This window comes from Lynx rufus, unplaced genomic scaffold (genome assembly GCF_022079265.1).
Source record: "Lynx rufus isolate CCGP_SWC_20201006 ecotype Redwood Valley unplaced genomic scaffold, mLynRuf1.p SCAF_2, whole genome shotgun sequence".
Lineage (NCBI taxonomy): Eukaryota > Metazoa > Chordata > Mammalia > Carnivora > Felidae > Lynx > Lynx rufus.
The window spans coordinates 89,773,871-89,791,727 of record NW_025814834.1 but is presented as its reverse complement, the minus strand read 5'-3'; the positions used below and the strand labels follow the sequence as shown (position 1 = coordinate 89,791,727).

The window sequence follows — 17,857 nt, the reverse complement described above, 5'->3', positions numbered from 1 at the left end:
TTCTTAAAGGAGAAAGTCACATAAATGTCTGCTAAACTTTTGCCTCTAGGCATTTTTAACAGTCAGAAGAAACAACCACAAAACAGCATTTGATATAAAAGGATGAAGTAACTTAACATTCTCTGAAAAAATATAATGCTTCTGATTGCATACTATTTTTCTAGAAATGGACTGTATATAATGTAAAACATAAAAGAAAAATCTATAACGTGATTTTTGACTTCAAGATGCTCATTTCATCAGAGAGATAAAGAATAGAAGATAGATGGAAATACAAAGCAGCAAATTAAAAATGTGGACACATATTTTCATGGACAATATATTCTAGACATAGAAAGGAGAAATAGAGAACAAACACATTTGAAAGAGTATTCCCTTAAAGAAGTTCGGCTTATAAGTCTTAAAGAATATCCAGGAATTTGAGACACCTGGGTGGCTCAGTTGGTTAAGCGTCTGACTTCAGCTCTGGTCTTGAACTCATGGTTTGTGCGTTGGAGGCTCGTGTTGGGCTCTGTGCTGACAGCTCAGAGCCTGGAGACTACTTCAGATTCTGTGTTTCTCTCTATCTCTGCCCCTCCCCCACTTTCATTCTGTCTATCTTTCAAAAATAAATAAACATTAAAAAAAAAGAATATCTAGGAATTTTAGAGATTAAGAGGGGGAGGTACAATCTAAGTGGAAGGAACAAACTGAAAAAAGCTTATGATGTATAGGTTCTTAGCAGTCTGATGAAGTCTGTGTACCACTTATCAGAAAGTTTTAAAAAGCACAAAAACTGTAAGAAAAAAGTAAAAAAAAAAAAAGTATACATAGATATAGGAATCAAATACTGTATATTGAAAAGCAGTTACCAATATTAAACAAAAAAACACTTTTGGATGTAGTAATATACCTGCTTTATATTAATGTATTTGGTAACAGATTGAGCAGTGGGTGTAATGATTCTCATTGTTAAAGTAACAGTGGTTTCCAAAGCCTGAACATATATGATATTTTGAGATATCAGCAACAACTTTACCGTGATGTGAATGCCTATTACTTCAAATGGAGACACATAGTTGTTGCTAATAATTAGTGTTAACTTTCAATGGGACATTAAAGAAAATAAAGGTGTAATATTTTCTCCAACAACATTCATGGGCCCCTTCAATTCTCTCCACGGACTCTCAGTGTTCCACACTCAGCTAAGTCTCTGGAGAAGATAGTGAAAAGCTGTCATTCATTAAGTACCTAATGGGTATTGGGGCACAGTGGCAAGTACTCCAGGTTATTGTTGCAACATGCTATAATGGAGACATTGTTATCATGGCCACAGATACTTGAAAGATTAGAAAAGTGAGGCTCAAGCAGTTTTATGTAGCCTGACCAGGGTCACAAACATAATGAATGACAGCTGTAGGATTAAAGTTCAAAAATCAGGTTCCAGAGTCTCTGCTTATTTTTCCCACGGTGGAATCAGACCTACAGATCAGCAGAACGTTCTAAATGGACACTTAGAGGGGCGCCTGGGTGGCGCAGTCGGTTAAGCGTCCGACTTCAGCCAGGTCACGATCTCGCGGTCCGGGAGTTCGAGCCCCGCGTCAGGCTCTGGGCTGATGGCTCGGGGCCTGGAGCCTGTTTCCGATTCTGTGTCTCCCTCTCTCTCTGCCCCTCCCCCGTTCATGCTCTGTCTCTCTCTGTCCCAAAAATAAATAAACATTGAAAAAAAAATTTAAAAAAAAATAAATAAATGGACACTTAGAAGATGAACACAGCCAGAGGACAAAGTTGATTTTAAGAGTAGAGGAAATTGGAAGTATGGGCCAGGACCAGACTTCTGGAGGGTTCTAAAATCTTGCAAAGAGAAATAAAAGTAAATATTTTGGACAGTACAAAAACAAGCCTTTAGGGAGGATGATGATGGAAGTAGTATTTCAGAAAGGAAGAAAACAATCTGATGGACTGTAATTATAAGGACTACAGTAATATACTCTGTTCAGAAGATTTTGGAGTAGATCTAAAATGACATATTACTATACTTAAATGCCTTATTTAAAATCAGTTGAATCCTTTGTTAATTCGCTAAAGGTGTTTTGGATTATTTTCTCAAGATCTGTTCCAAAATATAGCAAGATACACAACTCACAAAAATCAGAAAAGCACTTGGTATTCTTCAGCCTAATGAAACACACATCTACTTACCAACACTTGTGCAACTTTCACCATCCACATCCAGCTTCCACCCTTCATAGCATGAGCACTTGACTGTGTGCTTGTGCTGCTCACACACTTGACTGCACTTCAGATGATTGCTACAATAATCTATAATTTCACACGTTTTATTGTCTTTGCTTAGTCGAAGTCCTTCAGGGCAGGAACAGACAATTCCTCTTCCAGGCACAACAGAACAATGATTGCTACAGCCTCCATTGTTTAGTGAACATTCATCTATAAAAGGAGGGGAACAGATTACAGAGCATTATCAATTGTTTTGCTCAATTAAATACTAATCATTGAACTCCATTCTCTAAGGCTGGAATTACAGCAAGGATATTATACATGAATAGAGAAAAGCTGCCTGGATTTTTTTTTTTCAGGGATTGGGGTAAGCATGATAAAATATTTCATCGAATAACCAAATCCTATATGATAAGAACTGGGAATGGAAGGTTTTCATTTCTATAAAACTATAGAGTACACTTTGTTTTACCCCATAGATGTAAAGTGTGTTCAATGTTTCTTTCTATTATTACTGGAAAGATTATTCTGAGACTTTCAACAGTTACACCAAACCAGTTGCTAAGGTCTCCCCAAAGGACATACATTGATCTGAAACTTAGACTTATCTCAGTGCTTATAAACAGGCATACACATATATGTGTAATATATACATATAATATAATGTATTATATATATACATATATATATATATTTCTACATCTATAGTCTGATTCATAATGATAATGCAGGATGGGTTAGTTTGCTCTTTACTGGTTAAAGCCATTTATTTAATTATCCATTCTACCCTATATATTGGGTATTATGATTAATTCAAAGAGGCCATGAAAGCATAGTAAATAATATACATATAAAAAAGTAGACTTGATATTTTGAGTGAAATAATGAGCAACTAGTATTTATAACATGGATAATATGATCGGTTTATAAAGAGAGAGACCATTTTTTTTGTAGTACTTATAACTGAGAATTGCATTAGATGTATCTCAGATTCTATTACATTATGAAATTGTAAACTCCATGAAGGCATACAAAATATCTGTTCTATTTAGCCTTTATATCTAATAGATAGCACAGTGCCTAGGACAAATATTAGCATATTAATATTTGTTGAATTATCAAAAAAAATGAGGCAGCACACAGCTGTCCCAACATTGAGCCAGTTCTTGTCCCGTTGGGAAAATTTCAAGATGATGTAATTATGTCCTTGATGAAAATAGCATATAATTGTTTTTTCAACCATACTATTACCTATCCCTATGTATTATTAGGTGCACAGGAATAAGGTTAAAAGAAACTTTGCTTTCCTTTGCTTTAAAAATATTTTAAGCAGTTTTCAAAGGCTATTTAATTAGTTGTTTTCTGAGATATGCTGAAAGAGAATGTTGTTCACTGACTGGCAAACTGCGGTAACATTTACTTATATACCTCAAATGTTTCCAGCTGTCTATGAAAATGTATCTAGTTCAAAAATTGAGCTTAAATATAACACTTTAAAAATATTTTCTGCATTTTCTAAAGTTCTATATGGATCAACTGTTCTTCATACTATTTGCCACCATAAAAGGTTACAGTAATAAGAAAAGGAAGATGATTATATTAACTATTTTTGCTAAGAACTCAAGTTTAGTATTATTTTAGAAGAAAAAAATAGATTCATTTAGGTCCTCCAAATATGTTTGTTCATCTACAATCGTAATCATTTCAAAACAATAGTCATTTTAAAGTATTTGCCCCATTTTTGTTCAATTGACATTCTTTTTCAAGAGAATTATGGCAAAGAAAAGTCATCATACCCAGCAGGTGAGAAACAATTGTTACAATTCTTGTAGTTTATTTCCAATATGACTGTTCTTGTAGTACTGAAATGTCTCTTTCTGATGCTATGTGTGGAATTAAGTCATAGATTTAAAAAAAAATAAAATTTACATTGAAATCTAAAATTGAATATATAAATATAATATATATTATAATAAATCTAAATTATAAATCTAAAATTGAATATATAAATATAATAAATATATAAATATATTTGTTTGGCTAGTCCCTTGTTAATTCCTCCTTCACCCTAAAACTGTCATCAAATCTTGCAACTTTCTTTCACATTTTTTATTACCTAAAAAAGAATTTCTCGTTGACCTAACTCTAGTCAGTTTCTTCAGAGCCCTCTGTTCGACTAGTCTTCAACAATGGCTTATAAAAACTGCAGTCCCTTAGTACAAATAATTTCAATTCTACTTTCCTCCCCAACCATACCCCTCCAACCACAGAAGAAGAGACTCCAAAAAACACTAGCATAGTTTCTAACAACTCAGGCAGCCTCCCTAGCAGGACTCCAGCCCTGCTTAAAGTGCCTGCTTAAGGAAGCTCTATGCTGCCAGGAGAGTTTACTTTTTGTTCCAGACAAAACCTGGTGGTAGGCAGATAGGTCCCTGAACCCCATTTTAGAACAGTTACTTTAGAAGGCTTGTGAGTATAAGTCCTTTTTCTTCACCTTTAAGATGCAAATCTTCCACCACCAGAACTGTCTTCTTAAGGACCTGAGAAATATCTTTGAAATGCAAACATTCAAGCAGATAACTCTCTCACTCTTGTTCCCAGTTGTGTGCACCTTGTTCTGACTTGTACCACTGTCTCAAGTCAAAGATCTGAGAAATGTATTTCTCCTCTGGGATAAGCACCAATTAACAAAACCAGATGACTCAGTCACAGGGACCAGCCACCTTACCGCCTCCCAGGTGCCTTTCCCTTAGCAGACTCCAGCCTTCAAAATGCCTCTAGTCTTTTGTTTCAGTGATTTCAGTTCACGCTGAATATTCTTCCCCATTGCAATAGTTAATGCTGAGTAAAATCTAGCCTTATCACTTCAACTAGTGTCCAGCTTGGTTCATCTTTGACATATCTTTATAGCAAGGATCAAGTTAACTTTGTTCTTGAATGATTCAAGCTTTTTCTCATTTGCTTTCTAAATGCATATACCTTTCCCCTTGAAGTCATTTGAAAATCTCCCTGAGAAAATAATCTCTTCACTAGGATTAGGAGACTTATTTTACTGAGTGCTCCTTTTCTGTTTTGTTTGTTTGTTTGTTTGTTATCATTTGCTTTATAAATCAGATTTATTTGGAGGGAACAAAACAAAGCAAAAAACACGTTGCTACCCAAAGGATAGGATTTTTCCATTTCAGGCAATTACCCAAGTATTAAGTCTATAGATTACCAAGTCATTTTCATGCAAGATATTTTTGTACAAATTTTACATGTATTGAGGAACAGGCACGAATCACTCCTATTTCCTTTTTAACAGGGGATGGGGTATGGGAGGATTAAAAGAAAAACAGCTTTTTTTGAGGGGCACCTGGATGGCTCAGTTGGTTAAACATCTGACTCTTGATTTAGGCTCATGATCTCACCTTTTCTGAATTCAAGCCCTTCTAGGATTCTCTCTCTCTCTCTCTCTCCCTTTCTCTCTGCCCCTCCCATGTTCTAAACAAACAAACAAACAAACTTTAAAAACAAACAAAAAATAGCTTTTATGAATACAACTATTTGGAAGGAATAGACATGAAGAGGAAAAACCTACATTTTCATCATCTATACCAAATGGTTAAAAAAAAAAAACAACACACAACTCTTTCAGCTTTGGGTATCTCTCTCAAAAATACATTCCCTAGCTACTAGTCAACCCATGCCCATTACTTAAAGTTAAATCACTGGGTATATTTTCTTATGTCCACTGGGTAAATGTCCATTATGCTCATTACGATACAAAACTCATAAACCAAAAACCCTGTCCAGCTAGACAGGATCTACCCTACGACTGATAGGCATGGGACTTGAAAATAAGAGACCAAGCAAGGTGCCATTTCTCTACAGGTACCAATATTGCCTATAAGGATACATATACTGAGCTATAATACAAAGGTACATGTAAAAGAAGATAGGGAAAGGAGGACCATATAAAGCAATTCAATCCTTTGAGCATCATTTGATTTTTTTTTCATTTCCCTAACTTTCCTCCAACTTCACCTCATGAAGGGGAGAGTATATGACTTCATTATGCCATAGTGCTATAAGCAGGATAGAAATGTCTTTTTTATCTTCTTTGATACGTCCACACCCAACTTTATTGTAAACTCTTTCACTCCTGTAATCTTTTGAAATGTTTCAGCAAGATTCCTAAGTTGATGAATATAGTGACTTAAAAGCAAGAATTAATTTTCTGTTTTGAAGTAGACAAAGAAATAAATTCAAAAGAAATCTCCATTGCCTTTTTATAATACTAATTTAGAGAGCAGAGGATAGGAAAATAAGGCTGTGTTTTCATAATATTCTTCTCATTTTTCTTAATGACTATATTTTCTCTTCTTCATCTTTTTTTTTTTACTTCATTTGACCTGAAGGGTGAAAAAAAGGTGGAAAAGCACTAATTTCTTTCAATACTTTTAGAGCACCTGGCATTATTACTATGACTTCCTATAAATATCATCATCTCCTTTTTTTTATGAGGAATCTGACATTTCCAGAAATTAAGTTACCTGCCTAGGTGAGTTAATTGAAGAACTGAAGAAAAGAATTTAAACCTGCTAAAGTCTCTCTTCTTCTATATTTACATATTCTCAATTTTAAGAGTATTGATAGTTTTCTTCTTTCAGAATTCCTCTTACAACCTTCACGAGCAAACCTCACATTTTGTAATACAAGAGATACTTCAATCCACCAATCTCCTTCATAAAGGAGAATAAGCTGGGAGAAGAAGTAAATACAGATAAACTAAATCTGTCACCCTGTATTTGTTATTTAATCTCAGTGGGGTTTTTTTGGAGGGGGAGTGTGGGTGGGGGTTGAAACATCTAGTTTAAATTTAGCATCACTGAATGAAGACTGTTGCATTTACTGTTTCAAGATTATTTTACAGAATCACAGACTTTTTGGAAAAAATGACATTTATCACATAAATTTAAAACATAATAATTTTTTCTGTATCACTCAGTATTCTACTAATGTTTAATTCAGATCAAAATATGATAACATTAAGCTTAAATGTAGTTGTCTTTTCTATTTTCAATTAGGAAGCTTCATCATTTCCTAAAGTCATTTTCTCACAGTCCCCAGTCATCTCATTATTGTTATCATTCTGTAAATTCTTCTTCATTACTCTATTGATGTCACCTTCAGTATTATCTAGAAAACATATTTTGAAAAACTCCTTGCTAAATGTCTGATCTCCCCACAGAGAAGGAAATGTAATTTTCTTTACATGTTCTGGTCGGTATAAAAAGACAACTAGTCAAAAGTGATTTCAAAGTTCAAAAGCTATCTATCAGATTGAAATCATCATTTTAACTAGATAAAGCATACCAAAGAAAGCTATTGCAAGAGGACTAAAAATTTCAGAGAAAATTTTATAAACTTGAATAATATTCAATTGATTCCATGACTCAATCTCTTCCTTTCCTCTTTTTTAACACTTCTATTGTAAGAATTAGAAGGTATGATAAATCCATTGGCTGGTATTAAACTGCATCCCATAGGTCAGTAATAAGAAGGTTCTTTTGTTCTGAATGACAAAAAATAATCAGTAATTGTGGAAATAACACTAACCATTCAGATATCTAAATGATGAGCTCAACTATACAATTAAGCTGGTTGGATACAAGCCAACCTTTTCTGCTTTATTTGTGAAATTTTTGATCATATTTTAAAAACTTTTAATAGATTTATAGTCCCTGAAAAAGAGATAGGGTTCAACGCTAAAAGTTATATGTAAAGGAAACAAATGGAAGGAAGGTATGCCACTATAATAATTATCAGCAAGTGGACTAAACATTTCTAGTATCCACAGAGAAGCACATCAGTGAAACATGCAATACCGCAGAGATCGCCTTCATCAGACCCATCAGGACAATCCCTTCTCCCATTGCAGAGTTTCTCTGGCTGTAAGCAGGCTGAAGTGTCATTAGCACAAGGGTATTTGGGTGGTCCACATAAAAAACTGTCACAGTCATCTTCATCTGATTGATCTTCACAATCGATATCTCCATCACATATCCATGCTTTGTTGATGCATCTCCCTTAAGGAAACAGAAACATCATCCATTTGATTGTTGCAATTAAGTCACTGTAATAATGAGTACTCACCACTGTCTTTAGTCAGAAAAAGTACTTGCTATTAGCAAGAAATGTATTGGCTGATAGTTTGACAATTTATTTTAATGAAGGCATTTGAAGAGCTCTTGCCCTACTTGTTAAAATTACCTTAGCATTAAAGCGGTAATATTTTCCTTGCTTTCAAGTTATTGTCTGACCCTATTTAAAAAAAATATTCTGTGGGGCACCTGGGTGGCTCAGTTGGTTAAGCCTCCGACTTCGGCTCAGGTCATGATCTCACTGTCCATTACTTCGAGCCCCAAGTTGGGCTCTGTGCTGACAGCTCAGAGCCTGGAGCCTGCTTCAGCTTCTCCGTCTCCCCCTCTCTCTGCCCCTCCCCTGCTTATGCTCTGTCTGTCTCTCTCTCTCTCTCTCAAAAATAAAGATTTTTAAAAAATTAAAAAAATATTCTGTGACTAATTGGAAGTTTAATTATAATACTTAAAAAAAGTTTATACAAACATTTGTATATAAGTCCCTTTCAGAATCCTAAATTCTGGAAAACGTTATCAGTCTTTTGCAACCCTAAATTTAAGCAAATATTTTATTCCACAGGAGAAAATGTCCTTGTTTATATTTATAAGCTTAGGACCTCAACCCCTCCTCATAACTAGATATGTATATTCCCTCTCATAAAAGGACATAAGTGTTATCAAATATTTTAGTAGCTAAGGTACTAAATATATACAGATTTTATGGAAATATGTTTTTCTTTATTGACTTTGAAAGAAAAAATGATTGTTTAGCCAGCTTTTAAAAAATAATATGAAATACATAGAAAGCAAAAGCCACTGTCTATGTAAACCTTTTTTTTTCTTAATATAAATTATTCCTCCTTTCCAGAAGGTCTACATTTTTCTTCTAACTAATTTATCTTTTCTGGATTATGCAATGTTAAGGTATAGTGTGAATTAAAAATGTACCTGAAGATAAATGCTAATTATTAGCAGACTATATACCCACAATTCATAAAATGAGTAGGGAAAATGAAAAAGAAATGAAAAATATTAGACTGCATATGTCAAAGAGTCTTTATATATTCAGAAGTCTGCTTCAACCTTAATTTTAAAGTAATTAAAGTATTGGTGAAAGGATTTTGCATTTGTAGAAATATATAAATAAGTTTCTATACTATTAGGTCAAATAAGAAAAAAACACAAATTATAAGTTTCATAGTTAATATAAATGCATTTCATAATCAACATTAATTATAGATGAAAATATTCTTAAAATAGAAAATGATGGATACTTCACTGATCAATTTAATGTAAATGGAGACACATTATAAATTTTTGACTTAACATCATCAATAAAACTAATGATATTATTTATATTGTTTTGGAAAGACTATCTAATATAATTAGATAACAGAAATAAATGAGGTATAAAATTAGTAGTGTATCATTACATGCAGTTAATATAATCATATAATCATAAAATCAATAAAAATGAATTAAGAACTGTAAGAAACTAAGAATTCAAAAATTTGACAGCTAGTTTCAATATTATACAAAAAGTCCATAGATTTCATACCTAAAAACAGACTATAGTAGAAGAAAAGATGTATTTAAAAATCCACCATAAAATATAGTATTTGGGCTAAACGACACCAGAATTGTATAGAATTTATATGAAAAAAATTTAAGAGTCTTCAAAGAAACCCAAAAGAAGCCTTGGATAAAGATATAATTTGGTTTTGGAGAAGATTTGTCCCCAGATTAATACAATCCCAATAAAATAGGAATATTATTACAAACCTATAAGAAATAAAATTGCAAATATTATTGGAGAAAGAGAGGATAATTGATGTAGGAACTGTTAATGCCAACCGTTTAGAAGTATTTTGAAATAACAGTACTCAAAATATTTTTAACAGAATATCAATCAAGATATCAACAACTGAAGAGGATAGATATATAACATAATCATTTACATAGTATATAGTTTTAATATATAAAATTGGCTGTTCGAATAGTGGAGATAATGGAAATACAAGTTTGATGATGTTAGGAACATTGCTTAGCCATCTGGAGAAAAAAAAATAAAGCTAATACTTGATCCTTACATTAAAATATATTCTAAGTATATCAAAGAAGTAGGCATTTCATAATAACAATGATAAATACACACATGTTCTAGAATAAGATAGATATTAAAATAACAAAAACTTGAAATGTTCATTACACAAACCCAGAAAACATAAAGGACAAATTGATAAACTCAATTTCATCAATATTTTTGATTCCACATTGCAACAATATAATCCATACACAAATTTAACACAAAGTGGTAAACCAGAAAAAAAATATTTTATTTGGAAAAAAGGACATTTTTTTAAATACAAAAGGGATCTTACAAATAAATAATATAAAGATGAATATACCAATACAAGTGCAAGATTCACAGTGGATCAATGACTTACAAACATAAGATGATCAAAAATACCTTTCAATATAAAGTAAGCTAAAATGGCAATTTGATACCTTTTTTTCCTCTACCAGATTGGTTTAGATGAAAAATTGTATAATACAAGGATAGGTTTAACAAGGGTGTAACATCCCCAATGTTGATGAGTCTGCAAACTGGGACAATCTGTCTGTAGGGAAATATTATGAATTCCAGCAAATAAAAAGTGCAGCAACTCTTCACCACAGTAATTTTAATTTTGGAATTTTTTTCATTAATACATTTGCCCAAATGCACAAAGGTCCTATACAAAAGCATGTGCTGCCGCTTTGTATATATTAGCAAAAGACTGACAAAAACTTAAATCAAAATCGCAAGACTGGTGACATCACTTACAATGCATCCACACATTGAAGTTGTACGCTTGAGTGAAAAAGAATGAGACAATCCTGCCTAATATAAAACAATCTCCAAAACTTACCAATAAAAAAGGTACAAAATCTAGTGTTTTCTTGCATGGTAAAATATATTTATCTAGGACTATATTTCCATACACATATCAGTATACCCATATATACAGGTTTGTCTCTATGTGAGTTCTTTCTGGGGGAGGTTATGTAATAGCTAAAGTCATTGCCTCTGGTGAGGAAGAGGTACAGGAAATCTAGAATAGCAGAGCAGGATTTTTCAATGAATCCTTTTGTGCTATTTATTTCCCTTCTACCATATTTCTGCACAACTAGTCCAAAAACAAAAACAAAACCAAAAACAAAACTTAGCTCATTTTTAAAATGATGGTGATAAAATGTACATCCATGTGCCATAAAATTTGATAGTTTCTACGAATGTATTTTATGAAAATTCTATGTTGAGGTTGCTCTGTGACTTACACTTCCCTTGGAATTATAGGAAATATAAGAAAATCCTAAGAACCATTCCCTGCCACCAAGGAGTTTATAATCTAGTTAGCAAGACAAAGTCAATGCATAACATATAATTTTAGTCTAAAGTATGGCATTCTGTACTTAAGTATTAAATTGTAGGCATTCATCTGAAAGTACCATAGAATGAAAGGAGAGCTCAAGAGTAATGCAGTAATTTCTATTGCTGTTGTCCCCCCCGCCCCGAGATATCACTAATCCATCATGATATTCTTAACCACTGACTCCAGCATAACCTTAGAATTGTTTCAAAAAACCTGTCCATAAACCATTATCAATCTTTTAGAGTCAGAACAGCAGTAAAACCTATTTGCTATTCACGATCTAAATGTTGCCTGGAAAAGGTAAAGAAAAATCGTATTCAAATGAGTATTAATTTTAACTCAGATTATGCTACCAGATACATAAATACATATGGTTACATTTCTTAGATAAAATTTACAAATCTAAATAGCTCTCTCCTCTCTCCAATTTTGTAGGGGAGGTTTGAAATGTAATTGCTTCCCCCTTTCTTATTTGTTTGGTTTTAATTTGGTTTTAATTCTTACAAAAATGTAGGTAAGAGGGTATACAAGGTTATGGATAAAACCTAACAGCAAATGATCTCAATAAGTATGCTTAAAGAATGTTGATTTTTACTTGATTCATATTAAGACAAATCCTTACATAGTCATCATTGGGTGCAATATTTTGAAAGAATCAGTATTACAGATTTCTAATTTAAGATTCCTCCTTTATATATAAGAACCTTGAGACTTAGGGAAAATTTGTATTATGAAAATGAAATACAGATTAGTAATATTAAAATGTGTGATAGAAATGATAAATATCCAATATCTAAAAACCCCAAAGTTTTAAAAATAATTTATAATGTTCATACTTAAGTTCAAATAACTAAGTCAATTACTTTGCCTTTACTAATTATACTTTAAAAATATATTCCATGCTGAAAATAATATTAGGAGTTTATTACTGAGTTTTACATAATCTTTTCTGATCTACTTATAATGTTTTAAACTTGATTACTATGGGTGCAAGAATGTTATGGAAATTGTAGTTTTGCCCTCTGAGCAAAGAGAATAACAGTAGCCAAGTAACAAAGTAGCAACAACAGAAATAACAATCATCATCTTGGTATCATGACAATTAGAGAAATCACACACATGTGCAAACATAAACACACATACACACATGCACACACACACACACACACACACACACACTCAGGATATTATAAGGACTGTTTTATTTATGTTACCTTGAAATATACAGTTTAGGATAAAAGCCAGCACAGAGTACAACACATATAGGGAAATTAAGAGTTTCTGGAATCATTAGAAAATGTGATGATTCCCCAAAATAAATTTATATGATCAACTCAAGAGTTTCTCTTTCTCTGTTAAACTGTTTTGTCCATTAAAAAAATAGATTTATCATTTTGTAAAATGCTTGATATATTTTTATCTTAATAATAGACATTATATGTTATAAAAGAATAATTGCTATCCTGGGATCTGATTAGCAGTTAATATTAAGAATATGCGGGGCGCCTGGGTGGCACAGTCGGTTAAGCGTCCGACTTCAGCCAGGTCACGATCTCGCGGTCCGGGAGTTCGAGCCCCGCGTCTGGCTCTGGGCTGATGGCTCGGAGCCTGGAGCCTGTTTCCGATTCTGTGTCTCCCTCTCTCTCTCTGCCCCTCCCCCATTCATGCTCTGTCTCTCTCTGTCCCAAAAATAAATAAACGTTGAAAAAAAAATTTTTTTTAAAAAAGAATATGGGAATGAAGAGCAATGAATCATTGAGAACATCCAAGTGGATTTTCTCAATAACAGAATGTCTTTTTGAATACTGGTCTTTGAATTGCAATCTTTAAATAAAAAATTATACTACTAACCTTCAATACTACATACACATTTATCTATTTCTCTAACAATATTTGGCTTCAATTCAATTCAGTAATTATTATTGAGTATAATGTGTTTGCCTAGCTACTGAACGATGTAGAAAGATAGGAAAGACAATTTTCTGACCTTGTGGAATAATAAGTCTAGTACTGATAAACGTTCTACTATTGAGCATATAAAAACAGAACAAGAACAGCCATATAGCAATCAGAGAGTGAGATGGAATTTCAGAAACAGAAAATATATAGGACTGGTTTGAAAAAAAAAAAAGATTTACTGAGATGTTATTGGGAAAGGTTTTGAAGTGTGGCAGTGAATATTACATATGGAAACAGAAAAACAATTCATATAGACAGCTGCCTCAAGTGTACAGTTTTAATGTTCAAATATATACACTCTGCAAAACAAAAAGCAAGTAAAACAGAAAGAGATAATTTAATAGCACACTGATTACTCTTGCTACTCAACAGGAATATGTCAGGGCATGGGGGTGGAGGTAAATCAATTCTTTCTTAATTTGGTCTTCTTTCCATTTATGAGGGAAAACACTGTAACAATTTTGCATATATATTCTTTACTTTATGCTAAAAGTTAGTTTCTTAATAGCACAGTTATATGTACAGATTTTTATCAGAACTATATACACAGAACCACATATACTGAGTATAATAGTTGATTTTCAATGGCCATTTTGATACGTGGTGTTTTAGCTTTATTTGCTGAATCTAATCCACACATAACATGCAATTCCTATGTAAATTCATAAAGTCAAGAAAGGGCGGACTTGCTCCAGAAGCAATAATAAGGTAGTTTGAAGTCACAGTTTATGAAATGTTGATGGTTAATTCACGAAGTGTCTCATATTCTTATAAAAATGGAGGACCACTGAAAGATTTTGAGAAAGTATGTACTCAGGTCAGTTTATGAGGTAAGAGGGAGCCAAAGCTGTGTGTAGAATGGATTGAAGCTAATTATGGTCAGGGAAAGACAGAGTAGGCCACACAGTGGTCTAAGTGACAGATAATAAAGGCTTATCATACGCTATGATATGTGAGTGGAAAGAGTGGAATGGGTGATGGTAGAGAAATTGTAGAGGTAGATTCAATAGGACCTGAAAAATGATTACAAGTTAGAATATCTAAAGGTACTTTATGTTTTAAATCCAAATGTTTAGGAAATTGAAGACGTTTCTTTTTTTTATCCTAGAAGATTGGAGAATTGGAAGAGGCTTGAAGGATGTTTAAAGTTTAGGTTTTTAGTTGCAATTTTTAAATTTTTAAAATTTTGAAAAATTTAAAAATTTTTTAAAAGTTTATTTTATTAATTTAACTATCTATATATTTATTTATTTTGGGAGAGAGAGAGAGAGAAAGCACAAGCAGGGGAGGAACAGAGAAAGAAGGAGAGGGAGAAAGAATCCCAAGCAGGCCTCACTCTCTTAGCACAGAACCCGATGTAGGGCTCAAACCCACGAACCGTGAGATCACAACCTGAGCGGAAATCAAGAGTCAGACGCTTAACTGACTGCGCCACCCAGAGGCCCCGAAGATATTTCTAAAAAAAAAAAAAAAAAAGGAGAAATGCAGAAAACTTTCTGACTTCAGAGAAAAAGTGAGATGTGCAGCATAGCATAGGAAAACAACAGGTTTGAAGCATGGAGTGATTTCCAGTGATGGAGATTTGGGAGACATTTATCTAGAAGTGATAGTTAGAACTTAGGGAACAGCAAGAGATTGCTGTGGATACCTTCTTTGCAGAAAGATGAGAAGGAGCAAAACAAAGAAATTAAGAGAAAAATCTCCACAATTTCTGAAACATTTTAGGCATTCAAGAAGTATTTTTTAACTTAAATCTAAGAGGCAGGCATGGAAAAGTGAACTAAAAAAAAGAGAATATAAATGGTAAGTGAATAGAGGACAATCCAATATAAGACTTCATAAGAAAGGTTTCAAGGACAGGACATTTTGACCCTGCAGAAAAAGGTCAAATGTTACAGAGAAAGAGATCAAAGTGCAGTATTAGTTAAAGGTTGGGGTGCCTGACTAGCTCAGTCAGTGAAGCAGGTGACCCTGATCTCAGGGTTGTGGGTTGAAGCCCCGCAGTGGGTGTAGAGAATACTTAAAAATATATTTAAAAATCTTAAAAAAATAATCAAAGTATCATTCATCAATATCATATTGTGTAATAGGCACTTACTGTATGTTCTATTCTAATTATTATTACTATTATTATTATTATATCATTATCAACATCATCATTTTACAGATTAGAAAATTGAAACTTAGAGGTTTGGCAATTTATCTGAACTCACGTTACTGAATGGAAGAGGAGGACTCAAGACACAGAAGAGTATGGACTGTGAAATCACCCCTGACCACCGAAACAGCAATTTCCATCAAAGGTTGAGATAGGGTGTTAGATTGCAAAAGGTGAATGAATGAATGAATGATAAGTAAGACAACTAGGTACACCACAAAAGATTATTTGATGAAGAGAAGGAGGAAGATAGGAAATTTTAATAAAATTAATAAAAATGTTTCTGAGGTTATTGGACTAGGCATTTTATAGAGAGGAATAAAAATTAATATTAAAGTCCTCTGAGCAAAAATATTTTCTTCTTCACATATAGGATTGAAGAGACAAAAATAACATACAACAACATGTTCCAAACTGCCACTGGGAGAATCAAAAGAGAATTATCTAAGTTTCATAAGAAGCAATATGCTAAGTATTTTACTAGCTCTAGAACACATAGACAGTGGAGAGCTCACCACACTGTTTTCATCAAAAATAAATAAAACAATTCTATAAGGTTGGTTATAGATGGGGGATAGAGAGGAAAGTGCTGTATTTAGAAATTCTGCATATGCAATTCATCATATAATTTCAATAAAATCACTATTCCACTGTAGGAAATGTTTGGTCCTAATTATTCAGATTGCTTTTAAATAATGATTAAATTAACCATTTCACTTTGTTTCCACTGAGACAACAATGGGGAAGGAAAACAAAACAATGTAATCATGGAAAAGAGTAACACTTTGCCATTCACAGAAACCCCCCAGAGGATTTTCATTACACAGAGGATCAGCACAGAGCAAGCTGTTTATGAAACCAATGTCAGAGTTAAATCCCCATGTGTGCCAGTGAGTTTTGTTACATACTTTTGCTAAAGAGCATTTAATCCTCAACTCTTAACACTGTCCTGGGGCTTGACTTGAAAACCTATGTTGCTTTTTCCAATGGAATCTAGAGTAAGAGTTATATGGGTCAGCCCCCAGTTTAAAGACAGTCAATCGTAAGAGGAGACTGTACAAGTGTAAACTGTCTCACTTCTTTTCTCTAGTCATCCATTCCCCCTATTCAGAGACAAATATTGAGAAGTTCTTACGAATTCTACAAATATGCTTTACTGTTAAAAATATACTTCTGTTCTATAAAAAAAAGTTACATACTATGCCCCCTATTGTTTTCCTTTACTTTTTACTTGACACTTAATCACCTGAAATGTCCATGTCCACAGATTACAGTGATTTCCTATCTTTGATGTTGCTGCAAGATAGTCTACTATATGGATATACCATAATGTTTGCATCTAGTGCCCTATTTTGGCCTATTTAGGTTTTTTGTAACATTGAGTTATTAGAAACAATTTAGTGAAATAGCAATATAAAAGATGATCAAAATCATCTATCATTAAGGAAATACAAATTAAAACAACAGTGAAATATTACTATACACCTATTATGTGGTAAGTCCCCTCCCTAAGGAAAGAAAAAAAAAAAAACAAACCTCAAGGCAACCTGGCTAAAGGCAACCTGGCTATACACGTACGTGACAACATCCCTCATGACCTTGTAACATGAGATCACGTAATCAGACTGCAGGTTTGTGTGATACCATATATGGGAGACAAAGAAATAGAAAATACATTAAAAAAAAAAAACAACTATGCCACGTGGTGTTCGGGGCTTAGTTCTTCTGTACAAACCCAACGGAGCCATAACAGCACGAATAAAGTTGCTTCCTGGAAAGAGAAGCCTAGGTATTATGACTCTCTGTGCAAGAATCCTGCTACAATTAAAATGGTGAAAATCCAAAACACAGCAAATACTGGTGAGGATCTGGAGCAACAGGAACTCCTCATTCGTTACTGGTGGGAAGGCAAAATTGTACAGCCACTGTAGAAGGCAGTACGGCAGTTTCTTACAAAACAAAACCCACTTTTACCATATGATCCA

At 33.3% G+C, this 17,857-nt stretch overlaps 1 protein-coding gene across 1 annotated transcript in view; it reads right to left on the bottom strand.

Annotated features, from left to right (window-relative positions):
• The window catches only part of LRP1B (LDL receptor related protein 1B), a 1,918,909-nt gene that overhangs the window by 668,636 nt on the left and 1,232,416 nt on the right, over nucleotides 1-17,857 (bottom strand). Inside the window, exons 22-23 of the mRNA XM_047084146.1 lie at nucleotides 8,088-8,288; nucleotides 2,182-2,427 (exon numbers count right to left, since the gene is read on the bottom strand). Coding sequence (XP_046940102.1) covers nucleotides 2,182-2,427; nucleotides 8,088-8,288 — 447 coding nt within the window. The remainder of the gene's footprint in view (nucleotides 1-2,181; nucleotides 2,428-8,087; nucleotides 8,289-17,857) is intronic.